Below are 21,847 nucleotides of genomic sequence, written 5' to 3'. Positions count from 1 at the left end.
TTTCTTCAATTTTTATTCTTAAGCATTTATTTCCAAGGAATACTTTTCTGCACAAAAATGACTATTCACTGAAACATACTAGGAACCATCAGCTTTCAATTATTGTAAATCTCTTAGTAATTATAAAATTGTAAATATTCCATGTGAATGGCTTCCTTCCTCCATGTGGAAAAAAAAAAATCTGCTGTTAATTTCTTAATTGGAATAAATTGTTTGTGGTAGAGGAAACGTCATAACCCATTCAATCCCAGGGACGTAACAGAAGTAAGCAACGGTTTGAGGTACTTGAGTACTAATGTAACAGATGACCCTTAGGTATTTGGGTACTAAAATAATTAAGTACCAAAGTACTCAATTACTCTCGTACCTAAATTGATTTTTAATGAATTATAATTAAATGCCACTGTAAATCGATTACCTCAGGTAATAAATTGTTAAAAGTAATTGATTACTTTGGGTGATTAAGTGCTGAAGTAATTGATGACTTCAAGTTCAAAAGTAAGCCACTATTTTAGGTATTTCAGTACTAAGTAATTGATTACTTTGGGTGATTAAGTGCTGAAGTAATTGATGACTTCAAGTTCAAAAGTAAGCCACTGTTTTAGGTATTTCAGTACTAAGTAATTGATTACCCTGGGTGATTAAGTGCTGAAGTAATTGATGACTTCAGGTTCAAAAGTAAGCCACTGTTTTATGTATTTCAGTACTTAAGTAATGGATTTCTCTAGCTACCTAACTAATAGAATAATTAGCTACCATAGTATCAAGTTAATTTGTACTTCTATTTAGCTACTAGTACTACCAAAAAAAAGTCGAATTCCTGGCATTGACTGGACATTTAAAAAATGTATATATATATATATATATATATATATATGCATTTTGGTTTGAGTAATAGAAAGATGGAAATATTAAATGACATGTTCTTTCTTTGTATCACTCCCTTGTGAGCTATCACCTTATTGTGGTGTTTTGTTTTTTTTAACCCAAAAATGCTTTGCACTGGTTAAGGGGTACTTAACTGAAAAGATGTTTCACAGGGGATACAGCTCTGAAAAAAGGCTAAGAACCACTGCTCTAGCCAAGCACTTTAAAAAAAAAAAAAAAAAGTATTTTGGATTCAATGGGTTCAAGAAAAATGAAAATATTCTATGTTATTTTCTTTTATTCGATGCCTTGTATCAACGTCAATAAAAATCCCTTCTTCAATGCAGTGGGAGGGAATTCTTTTACAACACCCTCTATAAAAACATTTGCAATTCAGACCTGACAGACTGCGAGGCCTGTCAGGAATTAGAAACAATTTCACGGCTCGACTACGAGAGAGAAGGCTGCTCATTTGACACTGAATCAAAGCGTAACAATTGCATTAGACGCCGGAGAGGTTCTCTATCAGTAAGAAGAAAAAAAAAAAACCTAAAGCAGCAGTTGCATTTGGACTTAGAAAAAGGGGTCCTGTTCATTGTTGGTCTCTGGTGATTCCATTGGAAGCCCGCTGAGGTCATCTGGCTCCAAAGTCTCCACTTGACGGCCGTCTTACTGTGTTTCCTGGAGAGAGCAAAGCAGCGATGTCATTGAAAGGATCAAAAGATGCTCATACATGTGTCATAAGGGGAAATGTACATTTATTTAACAGCACAATGTATGGTACAAAGGAGAAAAATCAATTTGAAGTAGTACATGAGCGAGCGGTAGCTTTTACGCTGTCTGAGACAAAACATCAGCTTGTGCATTCAATCAGCTTTAAAGTCATAGGTCGCTATTTTAATCTGCTCGAAGGGGAAATTGTTACCTTGAAAACATTTCAAATGCTGTCTGGTTTGTGGTTTCAATTACATGGAAAAACAGTTTGAATTTAAATCAATTTCATTATGAATCAACTTTGTGCATGGTAACTGGAATTTAGCACATTGTTATATGACACTCATAAATCACAAAATGCCACCCTTTAAGGTATGTGGCCTACCTCGAGTATTTTTCTGACATTACTTTTACACCCAATATTTAAAAAATAGGGTGTAGCAAGATACTTAGAAAAATATACATAACCATACAATCATATTCTAGATTTTGACACCTTGGGAATGATAAGGTCGAAAAACTGGTACCGCTGGAACATAAATGGCGGTCAACTACAATTCAACAAAAATGTTCAAAAAAATTCTGATTTAAGCCAATTGTTTGCAATATAAGAATAATGTAAAAATAATAGTAATGACTACAAGTATGCATCTCATGTTGGCACAAAAAATAAAACAATTCCCCAAATATGACACACATTTAAGACGCACCCTAAATTTGGAGGTCAAATTCTGGTATTTTCTATGTTACCGGTGTAGAAGATGGGCCAACACTTGGGCAACAGTGTAAAAACAATTACTAAACAGAATATATATATATATATATATATATATATATATATATATATATATATATATATTTTTTTTTTTTTTTTAATTCTATATTTTCTGGAGCTGGAGACATCATTAGGTTTTTTGGAAGGAAAAAAAAGTTAAGTTACAGTTTCTTTCTATTTTTAAGACTGTGGCTACAGTAAAAGTAGCCCTGGGATTTGTGAAAGCACTTTTCACTTCTTTTTTTTTTTTTTTAACAGGACTTCTGCAGTTATCAACAAATTTTTTTGTTTTTGTTTTTAATAACACATTCTTTTCAAATTCGGAGGAAATTATTGGAACATGCAAATTATATTGACTATTTTGCTTTTATTTGAACTTTTTACAGATGCGCATTATCATTAGGGATACAATCTTCCAGCCAGAAAGCTAGTGATAAATGTTATATGTATAGTTTCAACGTGTAAAAAAATCAAGGCATGAATTGAACATCACACTTTTTTTTGCAGTGGTTACAGGTTACCTGGCTGAAGATATTTTATAGACTGAAAAAATATTTCACAAGATAAACTACGGACACAAAACTGTTTTGTCATAGTTTTTTTTTTTTTTTTACAGTGAGAGCACAACAACACCCTAGGAATACATCTGCAAATGTCAGGAAACAAAAAACATTTTTTACAGTGGGAGCGCAACAACACCCTAGGAATACATTTGCAAATGTCAGGAAACAGAAAAAACATTTCTAACATGCTCACCTTCAATATCAAACAATTTTCGCATAATTCTGCTCCCCCTACCATATGAGAAATAGAATATCACAGCATTGAATGCAAATATCTACAAAGTTTTAAATTAAAGTTCAAATCGGTCAAAAATTATGAAAATAATTTGCTGCACCAGATATCACCTAAGTTTAAAAAATTGAGAATTCATATTTGCATTGGGCTTTTCTCACACAACATCACTTTCTAACAAACATTCCCACCCTGGTGATAATTCCAGCTCGCGCCATCCTTCTTGTATTGAGTTTGCGTGTTCTCCCCGTGCCCATGTGGGTTCTCTCCGGCCACATTCCAAAAAAAGATGCACGGTAGTGGTCTTGGATATTCTAAAATTGTCTTTTGGTGTGATTGGAGGCGTGAGTGGTTGTTCATCCCTGTGTGCCCTGTGATTGATTGGCAACCAGTTCAGGATGTCCCCCTGCTACTGCCCGTAGACAGCTGGGATAGACAACAGCAAGCCAGCAACTCTAGTGAGGATAAGCGGCTATAGAAAATGGATGGATGATCCACTACCGGAGGGGGAAAAAAAGTGCAGCATTGTGGCTAGATCTGTGTATGGAAAGCTTATGCTCTGCAGTTAACTTGATTAAAGTGTGACCGAGCCGCACTACTCTCCAAACGTTCAATTAACTTTTCCCTGTCTTCCAGGCAGACGGTAGTACATTGTGAGTAATCCCTCAGACAGCGCTCCTCCTGCTACTACTATTTCCATTCCGGTAATCGCCAGAGTCCCTTTTGCTGCCGTTTCCTCTCTGTCGTAGCGGGCCTGGAGCAATGGCTGCTCATTAGTCACTTTCGCAGAGGCCGCGGTGACACTAGCGCGCCGCACTCTCACTCTCCCCTCCTCCGCGGTCGGTACTGCCATCGGCGAGCGACACCACATGCCAATTCGCACGCTTGTCAAGACGCGAGGAGATCATCACAATCCGCCAGGGCATTGTCTATATGCAACTGATAGAGTTGCTAGCATGAGAAATTAGCTGACATAAAGACTACACTGCTAGTGGTGGTCAGCATTTACAGTTATGTCACAATAAGGCAGTCCTATCATCGCAAAAGTAACTACGCTGTACATTTATATATTTATCACATTTAAATAGAATTGTCAAAATTAGGCTATTAGGACTTTTGTATTTTGATAGTCCAAGCTAAGCCAATCATCAAAGTCATTGAACGGCTTACAAATGTGATTGTCGGTAGCGCCGCCTAGTGGTTTTGGGGTGCCAACTCAAAAATGTCTATTGCGCCCCGTTTGGGAGTTGCTGTTGAAAGGATTAATGCAAAAACCGGGGGAAATGCATGATAAAACCAAGTTTTCAATATGTCCAAAATTGACAATATTTCCAATTTTCAATAGAAGTAAATGACCCCAACATGGGCTAAATTTCACACCTATAGGGTGTACCTCTTGACCTCCCGTTTGCAAGCATTTAAAAGGGAAGGCAAGCGTGGTGTCATGTTTTGACAATCTATACAATATTTAAGCCCTTTTATTTTTTTTTTTAGTTTTTTGTATACTTCCCTTATATTGAATTTGATATTGAAAATATGGAATGTGAAAGCTGTAAATATGAAATATAAAATCACCCAATGTTAAGTCAATGGGATTTTTGGGGAAAACGATATAAATAATTGGAATGAGAAAAATGGAAGCACACTCACAAATAAGTGGAATAATATGAGATTGGAATGGTGTGAATCGAATGAACAGGGAATGAGTTGAAACTCATCAAAAAACGGGCAGAATAAAGAAGAGGTATAACAAAGAGGTGTCCACAGTACATTGTTCCATGTTCTTTTTTAAGGGAAAAAAAGAAAATCTTAAAGGGGTATTTGGTTATTATTCATTTCGTTACGTGTTTTATTTCATTAATAGTGTTCTTATTTTCTGATGTTTTTCCTATCAAAATCCCATAAAGGGTTACTAATATTTGGCTGTGTGGGGCTTTCTGGAAAACAATAAAAATGTTTACATGTAGACACCTCTGTGATTGTCACACTTTTTGTTACAAACTGACCCTGTCCCCTATTAGAGAAGGTGAAGTTATTTGGCCCTCACGAGAAAAAGTTTGGTGCCCCTGGTCTAGATGCTCAGTGTCATACAAAATGAACCTTAATTAGCTTTGACAACTTTAGGCGAGGGCAGTCTTAACCAATCCTTACAGCATGAACTGACGATGCCTACTTGGATGGGAAGCAAATAATTTCTTGCAGGGTTAGGGTAGTTAGTTCACACATTTGAAACATTTTAAAATAGAATTGAGGATATTGACAGATATGGTAAAATCTGTTTTTAAACACTGAACAAAAAACAAAAAACAAAGCTTACTGCATACAGCTAACAGGAGCTGTATGCATTTTGTTTATTCCATTTACCAATCAATTTCAGACTCTTAGCAGCGATCTTTTTCCTCACACTTTGCGGCTCATACTACAGAATCTTTTCATTTTTTTGAAGCCACCAGGGGGGTTTAATTTTTCACTTGGAACTGACATTTTCCCCCCACCACAAGGGAAATTCTCCCCTAGTAAAAATGTTATCATGTTATTGTATTGGTGCTGTATTCTGACAGTATATATATTCTTACTTCTGAACGTACATGTATGTTTAATCTGTGTTGGTGCTCCTCTTATTTATTTTTTAAATGCAGGCATGTTCAGTCTGTATTAAAGGCATGATGAGAGGGAATTAATACAAATAAAAAAATCTTCCTGCGTAAATATCTGATGTGGCTTATCGTCCGGTCAGCCTATAAATGACAACAATAGATTTTTTTTGTTAAGTTTTTGCTGGTGTGGCTAAAAATATGGTACAGTTGCATGATTAGATAGTTAATATTGTTGAGTCTGCTCAGTAAAACAAAAAAAAACTTGAAACTGAAAATTTGTTAGCCATTATTTTGGTTGCAAAATTTAGCCAAAATCTTTTCTGGGTGGGCTGAATTTCGTGAGAGGTTTTGGGTATTTGTGTCCCATCACTACTGTTTACTATTCCAAATATAAACAAGCTTACGGTTATATGTATGATTCTGTGAGTTATTTAACAAGGGGTGTGTCCAAACCAACAACAAAAAAATCAAAATCAATTTTAAATATGATTGTCACGTATTTACCTACTTCTGAGATCATAGGCCAGTAAAAATGGTTCTAAAGAGAGATTGGTAACAAAAAAAACTCCCCCCCCCAAAACCTTTTCAAAGATAAAGACAACTTGAAAGTTTGATATTTCAGTCGGCTTATTAGTAGATTATCCCAGAAAACAAATGGTCCGTACTCAAACACACAAAACTTTCAACAAAATGAAGCAAAAGATAAAATACAAAACACAATGTATCCAAACTCCAAGATAATTCACATTTTACTTATGTGTAAATGATTAAAAATACTGTCTTAAATGTTACAAACAAATGATTACGCTCCCGATATACTCAGAGATGAATTGGCACATACTATCAATTTAGCTGCTCACTTGGAAAAAGTTCATTTTCATAGCTTGTCATAAATTATCTGAGAAATGTCATTATTTTTCATTTGGGCAACAGTTTTTCACATAATATTTTGGGACTGCATTTTCCTATTAGGGCTGCACAATTAATCAAATTTTAATAGCGATCACAAGATTGGCTGCCATGATTAATTAAGATGATCCTTGGCGTTATTAACATTTAAAAAGCCACCTCAAGATCTTTGTCATCCTACCACCAGGGGGGCAATGTTTCCCTATATGTTTGCATGTGAGATGTCGGCTTTTCTCACCCTATTATTTACCAGTGTGAAATGGTTCAGTTTTTCACCTGATTCCTAATATAAAACTGTGCTAGCTGTCAATTGAGACCCATTTTTAAAAATCCGACTGGCAAAAAATTTGAATACATTTGGTTAGAAAGGAACGAAAATGATAATGACTGCAAATTGATTAACAATTGCTTAAAAGTAAATGTGCATGGTTCTAAGTAGGCTTGATTTTTTTCATTGGTTTGTACTCAGCAAGTAAGTTAACTGTGCTGCCCTGTGTGCCATTTGTTTTTATTATTTACTCTATTTTAGTTTAATATTATTTGTTAGTATCAAGCCTTGAGGCCTTGTTTATATAATGCATGTTTGAAAAAAAATAAATAAAAAGGGATAATAGACATGTTTGACCAAACATTAAGAATAATCGTAATTTCAACATTGACCAAAATAATCGGGATTATTTTGGCCATAATCATGCAGCCCTGTTTCCTTTTAAATTCAAATGTGTCTTTTTCTACCTTTTTTTTGTTACATCTTATTTTATACCATAAAAGCTTTACAGTTTATTGTTAGCTTAAGAAATAAAGTTGTCCACAAGCTATTGTTGTGGAAAAAGACATGTTTCTTACAAATCAAAAGTTAATCAATGTAAAAAACAGTCTCCCTTTGTTAACCGATCTTGCACATGAGCCCACATAGTATGATGATTCTTTGCACCTCTATAGATTGAAGCAAAAATCATTTTTAACTGAATGGAATATCGATTCTGAATCTAATCAGAGACCCCAAAATCACAATAGAATCGCGAGCCAGCCAAAGATTCCCATCCCTACTACCAACCTCGTAAGTCTGAAGTTTCATCACTTTTGCCACCTACTCAGTCCACATCAAATTCCAAGCTGCAACTTTCACAGTTGTGTCAAAAACTGAACAAGGAAACATGTCGCTGAAACACTTTATTTTTTTAAAGTCCAAATAAAAACATGATTGCAATCGTAAATGTGCAAGCACAAATACAACCTAAGATCAGAAAGAGTCTGATGTAGAAAGTAGCTATCACTGCCACTACGTCCCTTTAGCACACTAACCCCACACCCGTATTCCGGTGGCCATAAACTGGCAGCCCACCGGTGACCACAGTATGTATTTGTATCTTCCTGCTCCTTTGAAAAATCAGTTCTTATGTACAAGACAACTACAAAGCAGATGCCGGTGAGTGAGGGTGGCGGAGGCATGCAACACTTCTTTCCATAAGGCTTTTGTTTGATCTCAAGAGCATATGAGAAGACTGCATGATTAGAGGAAACCGCTTGTATGAAACTTGAGTGCCATATCACTCGTGGTTCTTAATGGAAAGGGATGGCGGAGGACCAACCTGAGCAGCACATGGCCTCCCTCCAGCAGTGTGGGTCTCCTGGCACTTTGCGAGAGGCCTAGACGGGCCTGAGGGAAGTAAAGAGGCCAAATCAATACCCGGTGGACAGAGCACAAAGAGATACTTGTGAAATGGAGCTCATGCAACACATCTACAAGAGAACATCTGCTCATGCAACTCAGTTATTGTACAAGTGGAACAATTTAAAAAAAATTACAAAATAAATTGCTATTGACTTAGATTTGGCTTTGTTCATTTTAGCAAGAGTTGCATTAACACTAGCCTGATGGTTGGTTAGTACACAGAACAGTTATTTTAGTACATAAAATACATTGAAGTTGATTATTTTTTAACTTTTGGAGTTTTTTTGTCTTGGGTTACTACTTTTAAAGCATGTTTATGTCAAAGGATAAAAAAAACACACTACCAAATTAAACATTTAGGGTTATAGGTTACCTTTACAGTGGAGTTGTCTAGGTTAAAAGCCTCCTCTCCATTGCACTGCCATTAGTGTGTCATTCAAGACAACGAGGCCTAGATCCTGAATGGTGGTTTGAATTCAGTTAATTTGCAGCGGCGATGAAAGCAATTGTCATTAACGGTTAAAACGAGACCACAGGTAAGATGATTGAAAAAGTCTTATACATACCCAGGCAATCAATGCTTTACAACTCTACACATTAGGAAGCTATCCGGCTTATTTTAGCGGTCTTACCTCGGGGTCCTTTTTAAAAAGTATAGAAAGAGAGAGAGAGAATAAGTCGAGCTCTTTTGATAATCCATCAAGACATCATTTAGGAGGGTTAAAGTCTGCACACGTCAAAGCAAAATTCCTTTAAAGTTTAAAATTCGTTTTTGAAAACAAAAAGGCCATTTCAGATTGGACTAGGACAGGAAACAAATCAAAGCAAGTTACGTTTCATAGAAAACCCACTAAGCTTTATTGACAAACTGTTGCAAAACATCTTTTGGACAGATTTAGTAACCTATTTATGCAAGCGTACACATGTAGCATAATGCATTTTATGGAGAGGGTACAGAGTAAGTACAGTTAGGAGGTTTTAAAATATGTACAAGAGTTGGGATTGAGCTGCAGGATCCCTTCTCTATGGAGAGAGAAAGACGACCCATGTGGAGATTTGTGTCCCAATCCTTTGCAGTCTTCTCTTTTTGGGGCATGCAATTTATGCAGAATCAGATCACAATCAGGAGGCCATTTTGTGCTCAAAAAAATGTTACAATGTCGGCTTTTTTTTTTTGGCTTACATGTAAGTCAAATAAAGGATATGAGGACAGGCCATCTCAACAGTGTCTTTATTAGGGCTATATTTCAAAACTCTAAGTACAATGACAAATATTGCAGCCTAAAGTCTAAATGAAGAATAATGTTTTAGAACTATTTAAAACAAAAGATCACAAAAGAAGGAATTGATTTCCATTAACTTTAATATTCACTTGATTTTAGATTTCTTTTTGTTTCTACATTACAGGTTTAAAAAGGTGTTTTTATTTGCACTATATTAACAGAATTTTGAAATGTAGCCTAAATGGGAATCTGCAACTGAACCATGACAGATTCTTTATTTAACACAATTAAAATGTATTCTTTAAGACAGGTGGAGAATGAGCCATTAATTCAACTGGAAATTTACTATTACAAAACATTTTTAAAAAAAGCTAGAGGGAGAGGGAATGGTCAGAGAAAAATGATACAGGAAAAACAACCAAACTAAAAAGGAAAGAGAACTCTAGAAATCACTTTGGTTGTGTAGTGTGTGCATTAGGGAGTATGTGGTGTGTAGCCAAATCTTAAAAAAAAAAAAAAAAAAAAAAAAAAAGATTTCCAGTTCCCAATGTTCTAAAGAAAAGTCCAATTGAGAAAAAAAAAAAAAAAAAAACTAAATAAAAAACAAACAAACGAAAAATAAAACGAAAACAAAAAAACGAGGAACCAAAGCCAAAACGGGCAATTACTTGTGTTGGGCTGCTTAAAGCGAGAGCTGCCGTTGATGACAGGCGCTCGTCAGGGCAACCCTGTAAGAGGGAAGGCGGGTCCACTTCAGTACTGTTGGTATGGGTGCTGCCTGTAGGCTGTCTTGGCAGCTCCTCTGGCCGCAGACGCAGCCTTGCCCGGTGCTGCTCTCTGGTTGCCGTTCCAGTCATCCTGGGCTAAGAACCACACATTCACACGGTTAAACTCAAAACCCAAAGAAAAAAAAATACATGCTATAAATGTATACTTACTAAAGTTTTCATATGACTCTGCAGACTCTCCATGTCCGTAGTCATAATATTCTGCCTCTCTGATGGTTGCACATAGGAAGAAGGAAAAATAAAATACAAATAAAAATCAATCTCAGTCAAACATCAAGTTAAATGTCTTTCACATTGGTTTCCATAAGCGAGAGACCAAAGCTCCCGAAGAGCGGTGCCAAACAGCCAAGCGGCATCAGGGTTGGATGGTGCATAAGGGTTCAAAAACAGATTTCAAGCGAAGGTGGCAGGTGAGAAGAGAGAAATGTGTGATTCACTCACGCCTGTGGCTGGCTGTAATAGCTGTCGTATGACTCGTAGGTGGTGTCGGTGTAGCTTTCGTCGTAGGCCTGGGGAGGAGGGAGAAAAGCAGCTTGTCAATGCACTGGGCTGAACAACTGAAATCTTCCTGAGCTTGAACCCATATTCTAAAGTGGCTTACATATTCCTGATAGCTCTCTGCGACCGCAGCAGGAGTGTGCTGGAGAGGCAGCATTCTCTGAGGGGGCCCGCCACGCCCACCACGGGACGCTGCAGCTCCCCGGGCGACAGCGGGCCCTCCACGGCCTGCTGGGACACCCCTTCCTGCTCCTCTAGCTCCCCGAGCTGCACCACGAGGTGGCATTCCCCTTCCCCTGAGATATGGGTCACTGTGATCAAGTCCACAAACATTGTCCTTTTGACACTTCTGCATCCCTCCTTCACCTCCTTACCTGTGAGCTCCTGGGAGGGCTCCGCGCCCTCGAATTGGCATGCCACCTCTTCCTCGGCCACTGAGATCCTGGCCTCCGTTGAGGTAACCCATCTCCATGAACTGCTCCTGGCAGATCTCGTCTGTCACATCCTGCATGCAGAAAGGAAGATGTCAATGAGCAGTGCCAATTTTACACCTATCTTAGGTAATTGTATGATTGGACACATAAGCGCTGGAGTCAACGCAGACGTACATAGAAACCGTTTTCTTTTTCAGAGTTGGACATGTATGTGTTCTGGTATGACTGAGATCATTCGAACAAATCATGTGATGTGTTGATAAAGCGAACAGAATCCCGAAAGAGTGCCAAATTCACGAGCAAAGCAAGATGACCAGAAAAAAACTTCTTGCAAACTCAAGCACAAACAGCAAAACAAAAAGCTTCCTAGGCTTCATAAACTGCCTGTCACCGTATTCAGCCTGCTCTGATCGAATACTTAACTCATTAAAAAAAAAAAAAGTTGCAGTGGATTAGAGCACCCACCTGCCCAGGTAGCACAAATCCCACAATATAACCGTTGTTTTGCTCTGGGGATCAATTTTGAGCATGCGACTGAATCATTTTTTTTTTTTCCACACAGCAGACCTGTGCTGGAATGGAACTGAGTTCTAATGACAGGCGAAAAAGACAGAAGATGCTGGAATATGAAAGGGCAGATGGCAGTTTTCAATTACCTTGAGCGGCTGGCAAAGCAGAAGCCATTTGAATGATCACCAATGAATCTATGGCAACGTGCCATGCCCAATGCTGCAGCATCTTGTAGGCTAGCAGGGTGAGAGCTCTTTACCTCTCAGGATGTTAGATGAGCTCAGTGAAGCCCTCTGTACAAATGATCAAATATGCACTACTGGGTCACCAAAAGGACCCAGTGAGCCAGATAGCAAGTTTTGGGCCCTTTTTTCCCCTTTTAAATTTTCAACAATCTGCACACATCAGAAGGTCCAGCTTGATCCTGAGGCTAAGTTCAGCTAATCAATCGGAAGCACAGTGGAACCACTAAAGTCAATTTTTTTTCTGGGAAAATATGCTTTTCAGGGTCAAGCTCAATTTTAGAGTTTGGTCCATTTTTTCTTGCTGAGGTCATCAGGTCGTAAGTGTGCTTTATTTTACTTTGTGCTTTTTGTGATGCCACCACCCAAAGACCAATGACAATAGCATAACTTTCTGTGACATGTTAACTGACACAGGAATAAAGATTTCCAGATGCTAAGAATGCTTAGCATGACCATAACCTGATGCTTGCCAGCAACATCACTTCTATGCCATACAGCTTTCATAAGGTAAATAGTATTACCTCAATGTGTGACGGCTTGGTTTTGTTTTGTTTTTTAACACTGTGTTGTGACAGTCAAAAGACCTGACAAAATACATCCATCTACATCCAGCCAGCTTTTAATTTCCACATAACAGCAGTTCAAAAATTACGACTGGTTCAGGTCTTTACTCTTGAGAATGCTGCAACCCAATGTGAGGCCTTCCACAAACCTCAAATGGAGCATTGTTAGCGAGCATGTAGCATTTGCTCCAACCAGATGGACCCAAGAATTATCACCATCAACGTAAAACCAAACCCTGGGTGTACGCATAGTACAGCCGAACTTAAAACTCACAGCTGTCTGGATGTTAAACATCTCTCGAGAGACAAAATAGACAGACCTCATGATGAGTGTCACAAATTATTCATGCACTAACTGAGCTATCATTTTTCACATCGCCACCCCGAGCACCCCCCAACAAAGGTACGACAGAATGAGAGCACTTTGTTCTGGAGTTACTATTTGCATGAAAAGAAGATGTGGACATAACACATTTGAAATCAGCAAACTGATTACATTGTAATTGTCATCCTGCCAACCAAAAGACAAGACTCACCATAAGACAAGACTCAAACAGACTAAGTTTAAAATGAACTTGGGGATTCAAGGTAGATGACATGTCAAGTCTATTTTTAATAACTGTTCCTTCGAATTGATTGCAAAACAACTGGGAGTCAAAGTAACGGTTCACTGAAAGCATGCGGTGTGCAACTCACAGGGAAGAGGAACTTCTTCACTTCCTCCATGGCGTGGGCCATACGCAGGTAGGCTTCAGGCAGCGGGGCGTACACCTCGACAAACACATGCAGCTCCATGTTCAAGTGGGAGTACTTTGGCTCGCCGCCGTTCCTCAGTTCTTCCTCCTTCAATGTGGAGAGGGAGACATTCATTTTTAGGACATTTTGTAGTAGCCTAAGAACTACCTACACCTGGGTGCAACCAGTTTAAATATCCATTATAATAGCACAGATGTGCAGCAGGGTTAAAACACCTCTGGGTCCAGCCATCTGGGCACTAGGTCTACCCTTGAGGCTGGCACATGTGCCAGATGTGTGATGGCTCGGGGAAAGCCAGCCTACAAGTGTGCTGTTCCAGATATGGACCAGCTAAGGTTGCAAAGGGGGGACAATTTCAGGAAGGTTTCCTCTGAATGTTTATGCTAAATTTTGGAAACACTGATGTTAAATTCATATATAAATATGAAAAAAGTGATTTGTCATACACAAACATCCTTTGAAAAATAGTACATCTGAAAACACAATATTTTAACATTTGTTTGTGAAGAAGAACTTTATAATGTTTCATATATTTCATTACCATATTTTCCACAATATAAGGCGCACCCAAAATCCTTAAATTTTGTCAAAATCTGACAGTGTGCCTCATAATTAAGTGTTTCCTATACGGCGCCTAAACCGTAAAGTATAAACCATAACCTATGCATGTTCCAATTTTTGAAGCAATTTATATGGGGACAAGGCGCAAAAAAATAAGTTTTTGTAAAATAAATAGCGCAGTTTTAAAAAAAAGATTTCAGTTGTGATTTGATTAAGAAATTTGAGTTCAATATTCCACTGAATCATAATTAAATTCTCATGAAATCCACATTCGTCTTGGGATTGATCTAAACAGTATTTTAATGTAATCAAGAGGTATTATAACTTGTAATTTGGTGCGACTTAAATGTGAAACGTTTTTAAATGGGTAATTTATTGAAGGAGCGCCTTAGAGTGCAGAAAATACGGTACACGTGCTATTTCTTTTTTATTTCTTTACAGGTTAATTATTCACGCCCTCCTCTGAAAGCTGGCTGGAAAAAAATCAAAAACACTAAACATCAGAGAAAAATAAATGTGTCAATTATGCACTAATATTTCATCCAACTATATTCAAGTCCTATTCGGAACAAACCTTCAATTTTATGAATTTCTTATTTTCTGTAATTCCCTCATAGTTTCAAGTTTCCAGCCGTGTTCCTACCTTGGCTTTGTCTCTCATGGAACCCTTGCCCAGCACAGAAATTTTAGCCCCAGTCTCCTCCTGCAGACGTTTGATGGTGTTGCCTTGGGGTCCCAAAATCTTTCCCACAAAATTGAACTGGAGGGGTACAAGCACATTTTCAATGACAGGAGAGGGTACGCGCACATTTTCATTGACGGGAGATTGAAGGCACAATCGCTGTCAATGTTCTTGGTTGTTTTGAAAGCTAAACTAGATCATTGAGAACCAAATTCAGTCACTGTCTTATCACAGCTAAAATGTTGCACAATGACTCCCAACCACCTCCGAACTGACGTGCAGTCTGAAAGCTGAGTCTTGGCTCTTTATTTTTGTTTTGAAAATACAAAAACCAACCATCAGCACAGAACAGACTGGGATCAGCTTGAGGTGTTCTGTTGTGCTTTTAGAATTAACACACAAATGAAGGCTTAACTTGCATGATTCTTTTAGTGCTCACATTAAACCCTCGCAACAATTTTCCTCATAGCCTTGACTTACACCAACAGAGCTGTAAGTTTGAGTCTTGTAAATGCTTCTAAACAGAAGGGAGAGGGTGTATCAAAACAACAGGGCAAAATGAAATTCAGAGTAACAAAGCAGCCCTGTTAGCATTCTGATCTGTTAAAGGCTGTTTTATAACACTACACCACTTTAGGCTGTAATTACAACAAGTTTTAAGATCAGGATTAAGACAAGTAATTTGAGACCTTGCACAACCCTGTGGCTTTCGGTAATTGAGACTCGACTGCACTGAGATAAATTGAATCTCAATGGGGAATGGAGATTTAAAAATGAGAAGAGAAGAAAAAAAAACCACCTCACCTTGGGGTACTGTTTCACGGGTATGAGGACCCGCTCCTTGAGTTTGATGAACTTGTTTGTGAAAAGATCAAGGTACGTCTCTGGCTCCTTGGACTCGCCCTTTTGGATCCTCTCAATTTCTGTAGGGGGCGAGGGATTGGTTCAGACAAGGTGTTCATAAGACACCAGATTCAAAAGTTTTTGAATGACCGAACAGAACTGATGGATGACTTAAAACAGAATGAATTATACCAAGTGAAGGAGTGCTGAAATTGAGCCAACGACATGAGAAAATGCTGAGTTTCAAACCGGGGTCCACAAAACTTCACCTTCTGCCTTTTAACCCGATTTAAAAGCAGATCAAAGCGCTGCCCTTTTCGCCATAAATATTCATCTGAATATGCATCTGAAATATTGCTCAAATTCAGCATGTGCTTTCAAAATCCAAGTGTCACATTTGCTGGTGCCAACCTTTGTGCAAAGTTTAGCACGGTTGGCAGCAAGCATTGGTTGAGGCGTATCTGAATGCAGTTTCAAGGTCATACTATTCACGTATTATCCCCAAGTCATATTATTTGACACCACTTAAAATTGTAAAAAATGGTAAACATGTTTTGGTGGTTGTGCACAATGAAAAGTTTGGGAAGACAACAAATAGATGAATAAAATAAAAAAATGGTAAAACTGTTTTGGTGGTTGTGCACAATAAAAAGTTTGGGAAGACAACAAATAGATGAATAAACAGATCTCTCTAACAGCGTTACATGCACACAAACTAGGTCCAGATCAAAATAAGATTACCGTGATATTTACACCAGTCACATAATCCGGTATAAATAATCACACTTAATTTGTGTCAATGTGAAATTTCGAAGTGTCATCTGTCACACTTATCAAACCAATCATGATCAGAAGTTAATTAAATTGGAATGGAGACATGGAGCTACAGAAAATAAGGACAAAAAGCCAAGAAGAGTTTTTGATCCGTTTCATGTTTATGATCTATGAATGTTTTCAGAGTGAATTCGTGGATATTTACGTTAATACTACGTCAGCATGTTCCTGATTGACTACGGTCGTTATGACGTATCCTTCAAATTCGTCGTAAATGGAGCAGTTTGTGGTGCGAACGAATTTTTGCAGTAGTTTGCATTTTCACACCGAATGTTAGTCTATCACAAAACTGGGAAAATGCTTACCACAAAAAAGTGGTTTGAAATGACGTAACAACAGCATAAGACTGAATACGAGCGCGCTGAGTTTCAAGGGGGTTAGACAAAGAAAGTCTATATGGCGGTTTAGTGTGTGGATTGGGGGGGGGGGGTTGTTGTACCGTTTGGCCACTTGGAAAACCATGTATTAGGGTTCTCTTGGCCCGCACAAAACTAGCCAAAAGCGTCAACTACCCGTGTACATTTGCGGGCTAAATAAAAACTCGTGGCGACAAAACAGCAATGAGGTCGACGTCAATTCAAAAGCGAAAAAGACGACGGCGGCTGTACTTTGAAGCACGCTGTAGGAAGCGGAAATTGTTAAAAAGTATACAAAGCAGCTACAATAGCCAAGAATTATAAAACTATCAAACATGATTTAGTCAAACATTATCTGCCGTATATTTTAGAGTAACTACGCAAGCAAAGCCGAACGCTTCCGTTTGGAGCCATAATGGAGTCCAACCGTCGCCACATGGCGTTCGACGGCGTAGTCGTCAGTCGGCTTTCCTCTCGACAAACTTCTAGCGAAGACGCGAAAAGCCGGACAAATATATACAAAATCACCTTACCTGCTTCTAAAAGTTTCATGGCGTGTGTGAAAGACGAATCCAGACTGTCTTTCTCTGCCATCAGCTGGGGCAGGTATTTGTTGTCGCCGTTCTCCATTTTGAGTTAGATGAGAAGAGAGAGGGCTCAGTTCGGGTGGAGTTGAATAGCTTATGGCGGCCAAAAAAAATCCCAAGGAATGAGCTGCAAAAAGTAGTCCTTTTCTGAAATTAGAAACAGGTGCGTGTTGAATTTTCTTTTTCAAATACTTTGCGATGGTTTCGAAGTTGGACGTTTCCGATAGCTATCGTGGCCGTCTATTTTATCCCGTTCCGCTCAGTCTAGTGACTGGGTTGGAATGAGATAGAAACGAAGAAGAAGAGACGAGAAAAGGGACGATGAAAGGCGGAAGTTGCGTCACGGTTGCGCAAACAACTATAGCAACGCCCCCAATGAAGCTGACCGGCGTGAACAGTATTTTTTGTCATAATTGTCCATTTGTAAGTTTATTATGGCATAAATTATGTGATTATTTTTACAATACTTTTGCAAAGAATGTCATGATAGCCTGAAGAATGTTTTGTTCGGTTAAAAATAATGGAGAAAAAAGTGAATGTATGTATTGATTAGATTTATTGATGTCTTTGTCAAACTACCACATTGATTGCTCCAAATGTATTTGAAGAAAACAAGTTTGTTTTATAACTAAATTAAACAATACATTGTCGGAAATCGGATATTCAGACAATAAACAGGCTAAAAAAACAAGAGATTTGCAATAAGTTAAACGTATTTATACAAATTATTGTACTCCTACTACATGTGTGTATGTATGTATGTATGTATGTATGTATGTATGTATGTATGTATGTATGTATGTATGTATGTATTTATTTATTTATTTATTTATTTATTTATTTTCTTTCTTTCTACCTTTTTATGCTTACTCTTTTGGATTCCTTGTCTCTAATATTTTTTATATGTACTATTATTGTTTCCTCATTGTTCAAAGTTGTTCATATATTGCATATTCTGGATTGGAATTATTGCAATAAAAAGATTAGCACCCAATTATATCACTGTAGTGCAGTATATTAAAGTTTTGACAAAAAGTAAAAAAAAAGTATTTCTTTCAGATTTGTTTTTTGTTTTAAAATCATTTATTTTTGAATAAGATAATAAGGCATCTTAAGTTTGGATTTATCCACTGATAATATACCATTCACAATATTTAATTTAATATTAGATACCAGTACAATATATTCAATGCAAATTTTTGCTCAAGTACATATTACGGTGGTAGCCGCTATGGTACCTTGTCAAAAACAAATTTAGCTAGTTATCTATCATTTTCGTAATTATCATAATGGACACCTATTGTTTGATGTGGCACTATGTGTTATCTTAAAACTACAAAAAACATTCAAGGTTGTGAGTTTTTCAGGCGATGCTGTTGTGAATTTATGATGTTCTTGAACTCGTGATTATTGTCACTTGTCAAGCCCTTGGAGACTTTGTTGTGATAAAAGACAATATAAATAAATTTGACTACAAAACAAGCGCAGTATAATTATTATTATTTCTTACAAGACCCCAATCAAGATCAAACCTTAATCGAAATGACCCCTCTATTTATATCTTTGTGTCAGCGTATGAAGAAGCGTGGCCATCATCTTATTTTGATAAAGTAAGGATTTGAAGGTTGCGTATGTATTATCAAATGCAGTCGGTAACCTAAAAAATGGTCACAATAATAAATATTTAGGTCATTTGAAACTTGGTCTTGAGTAACAAGTGCTTGTACCATTAAATCCAACCGGTAAATAAGGCATTATTGTAGCTAAACGTTCCTGAAATTTCCGTGAATTGAACACGCAGCTCTTTACTGACCCTCAGTGGCAGTGCTAGACATTGCGGAGAATGTGCTACGTGAACAGCTCAAATTGGTTCCATCAGAGGAAGCCCTTTTCCTCTCCACTAATATCGATCCCACACACTTAGTGCAGAAGTGAAAAGAACGTCAGGAGCGGACCTTTCGGGGATTGATTCCTATGGCCCGAATGCTTGTAATGAACCTGTCATGTCATTGAGTGGAGCCTACGAGAGGGTCAGATGGTTAGACTTGACCTAATGCATACAAAACAAGTCCAGGTCAGTGCTTGCAGAGTAGCAGCAGCAGTGAACAAACCATAAAAAACAGCAGGCCATTTGTCAGTACGCCGCCAGAGAGAGAACCATTACAATTAACCGCAAGGTGCATCCACGCGTGCATCTGCTTGGAACAAATGAGCTTCAAAATGTGTTTGCAGCGAATACTTATGGCAGACTGGAGACCCGCCCGTGCTATCTATGATCTATCTATGACCATTACACCGTTATTAGGATTGGGGCTCGCAAAGGCCGTCCTGACTCATCTTGTCAATGACAGAAAGCTTCTTCGCCCGTGAGCGGAATTCCGATGGGCTCATAAAAAAAAGAGTTACTCCGCTTGGCAGGTGGATGAGTTCTGATCCGTTAGTTGTGTGTCCGTCCCTGCAAAGAAAAACGCCAGAGTTTGGGGTTAATGTTTTCCACCTTGCACCTAGCCAGGTGGAAAACGGTCAACGTCTTCCACATCACCACCAGTCGAGCGACAAAGTTCACAAAAGGCTACAGTGCAAAATTATCTTTGAGCTTCCACAGACGCATGCAAAATCTCTTTAAAACACATACTCTTTAAAAGGAGTCAAGAGCATTAACATATCGCAATTCCCCAAATATAAGATACACTTTTTTTCCCCAGAAATGAAAGCCAAAAGTATGGGTGCATCCTATATACGGTGACTTAAATATTTGATTTTTTTTTTTGTGACCGTTCGAGAAAGAGTGATCTCCCAGCCACATAAACTGAGATTTGACGCGCAATGTGCGTATTCCTACTTACAAATAATTACTGGAACGAGTTAGTGCATCCTATATAGATATAAATAAATAAATAAATGGAAAAAAAAAAAATATATATATATATATTACCAGAATTTGACCCTAAAATTAAGGGTGCATCTTATACACATGTGCTTCCTGTATTAGGAGAATTACGTTAATTTATCCACAACAAAACTCTGCCCATCAAAAATACAGTATGCTTTACTCTGCCCTCGTAACTGCAATTGTAAGCTTTGCTCATTTTATGTACATTTGCAGTGTCAAGACATCACTCACAATATCAAATAATGACAAAAGTCTCCTTTAATACATTCAGAACATCATTTAGGCAAGTGAGATGTTCTGCTTCACCGCAAGGGTCAAAGCATCAATACAAGGCCACGGAAAGCCTTTTTCCCCTCTCCCATGAAAGCTTTTTCAACTGTCACACTCACTTAGGTTGACAACACTGACGCCCCCAGCTTCACCATCACGAGCTCTTATGCCATTTCTTCATCACACACCTCACAAAACACACTTTGTCTTCATGCAATCCCCCGCAAAACGCAATTTGTTGCTGTCATAGTTGATCATGTATCTCAACATGCACTCGCAAGGAAGCCTCAAATATTTCACCGTTTGATGAGTTTCTTGTACAAAGTATGTGTGTGTGCAGCACCATAACATTTATGTCAAGTAAACAAGCGGGAGGCTGCACAGACTCTTCGCCCTGTAAAGATATTCACAAGTGATTTATCATGCACAGCCACATTCATTGGGCCCAAATGAAAAGCCAATAAGGGGTTTATAGCTATATATATATTATATATTTATAGATATCCTCACATAATACCCTGCCGCTCGTTAGCTTTTTATAGTCATGCTCACCTCAGGGAAATAGCTCAGGAGGCAGTTTGCATTTGACCATATCAGTAAGCAAAGTGTAAATTGGCTGTGAAGAATAAACATGTAAGGTTATTAATCACACGAGAGTTTTACTTTTTGTCTGTATTTTCACAATGGATGCATTACCAGATCATTTAAAGAGCCTGTAATACAATTTGTTCCCAAGTAACTGCTAATAACAATAATAATAATAATTATTATTATGGTAATTATTTGGCAGTGATATGTCATTAAACTACATTTTACTATTTGATTTCTTTGAGGACATGGCTAAAACATCACCCTTGGGCATGAGTTGCCCCTTCCAGCTGGTATAAGAACCTAAGCATATTGATTTGCATTATTAACTCGATTATGAGACGCATCTGAATGGTTCTCTGGTAGGGCTGCTTTAGAGTGCCAAATTGTCAGCCATGAGTGCACGCCAAAGTGAGAAAGATGGAAGAACGGGAATGGAGGATTATTGTTTATTTATTTTTTTAATTGGACTTGACTGCTAGTGTAGGGACCAGGATTTCGGGCTAGCATCGACACTTTGGAGTGACTCAGACCCAATGTCCACTACCGCAAACACAAATGAATAGGTTGGTTCTCAGATGGACAAACACACAGGCAAAAACACCCAAGAATGGCTGAGAGAAAAGCGTTGGACTATTCTAAAGTGGCCTTCCATGAGCCCAGATCTGAATCCCATTGAACATCTGTGGAAGGAGCTGAAACATACCATTTGGAGAAGACACCCATCAAACCTTGGACAACTGGAGCAGTTTGCTCATGAGGAGTGGGCCAAAATACCTGTTGACAGCTGCAGAACGCTCATTGACAAAAACGGAAATCGCTTCATTGCAAGTGATTGCCTCAAAAGGTTGTCATTTTGTCCAGGCCTGTTTCATTAGTTTGTT

The 21,847-nt window shown here is 38.1% G+C and overlaps 1 protein-coding gene across 4 annotated transcripts; it reads right to left on the bottom strand.

Annotated features, from left to right (window-relative positions):
* Positions 1-1,468: 1,468 nt before the first annotated feature.
* Positions 1,469-17,513, bottom strand: khdrbs1b (KH domain containing, RNA binding, signal transduction associated 1b). 4 transcript variants are annotated; one of them, XR_015863972.1, is made up of 12 exons: positions 17,159-17,513; positions 15,397-15,515; positions 14,554-14,670; positions 13,290-13,436; positions 11,216-11,346; positions 10,945-11,152; positions 10,785-10,852; positions 10,494-10,552; positions 10,224-10,418; positions 8,706-8,790; positions 8,250-8,317; positions 1,469-1,548 (listed from the first exon to the last, which is right to left on the bottom strand). XR_015863972.1 is itself a non-coding variant. In XM_088404776.1 (9 exons), exons 1-9 carry the CDS (start codon positions 17,253-17,255, stop codon positions 10,309-10,311), a joined length of 1,056 nt encoding a protein of 351 aa, XP_088260902.1. In that variant the 5' UTR covers positions 17,256-17,512; the 3' UTR covers positions 9,167-10,308. The 4 variants fall into 4 exon arrangements, 2 of the variants coding, with proteins under 2 accessions (XP_088260902.1, XP_088260903.1); XR_015863973.1 differs by lacking the exons at positions 1,469-1,548; positions 8,706-8,790; XM_088404776.1 differs by lacking the exons at positions 1,469-1,548; positions 8,250-8,317; positions 8,706-8,790 and having other exon boundaries at positions 9,167-10,418; positions 17,159-17,512.
* Positions 17,514-21,847: the final 4,334 nt, after the last annotated feature.

This window comes from Hippichthys cyanospilos, chromosome 21 (assembly GCF_059441005.1).
Source record: "Hippichthys cyanospilos isolate Australia breed blue-spotted pipefish chromosome 21, RoL_Hcya_1.0, whole genome shotgun sequence".
NCBI lineage: Eukaryota > Metazoa > Chordata > Actinopteri > Syngnathiformes > Syngnathidae > Hippichthys > Hippichthys cyanospilos.
The sequence above is the reverse complement of the archived record's forward strand: the minus strand, read 5'-3'. Positions and strand labels throughout refer to the sequence as shown.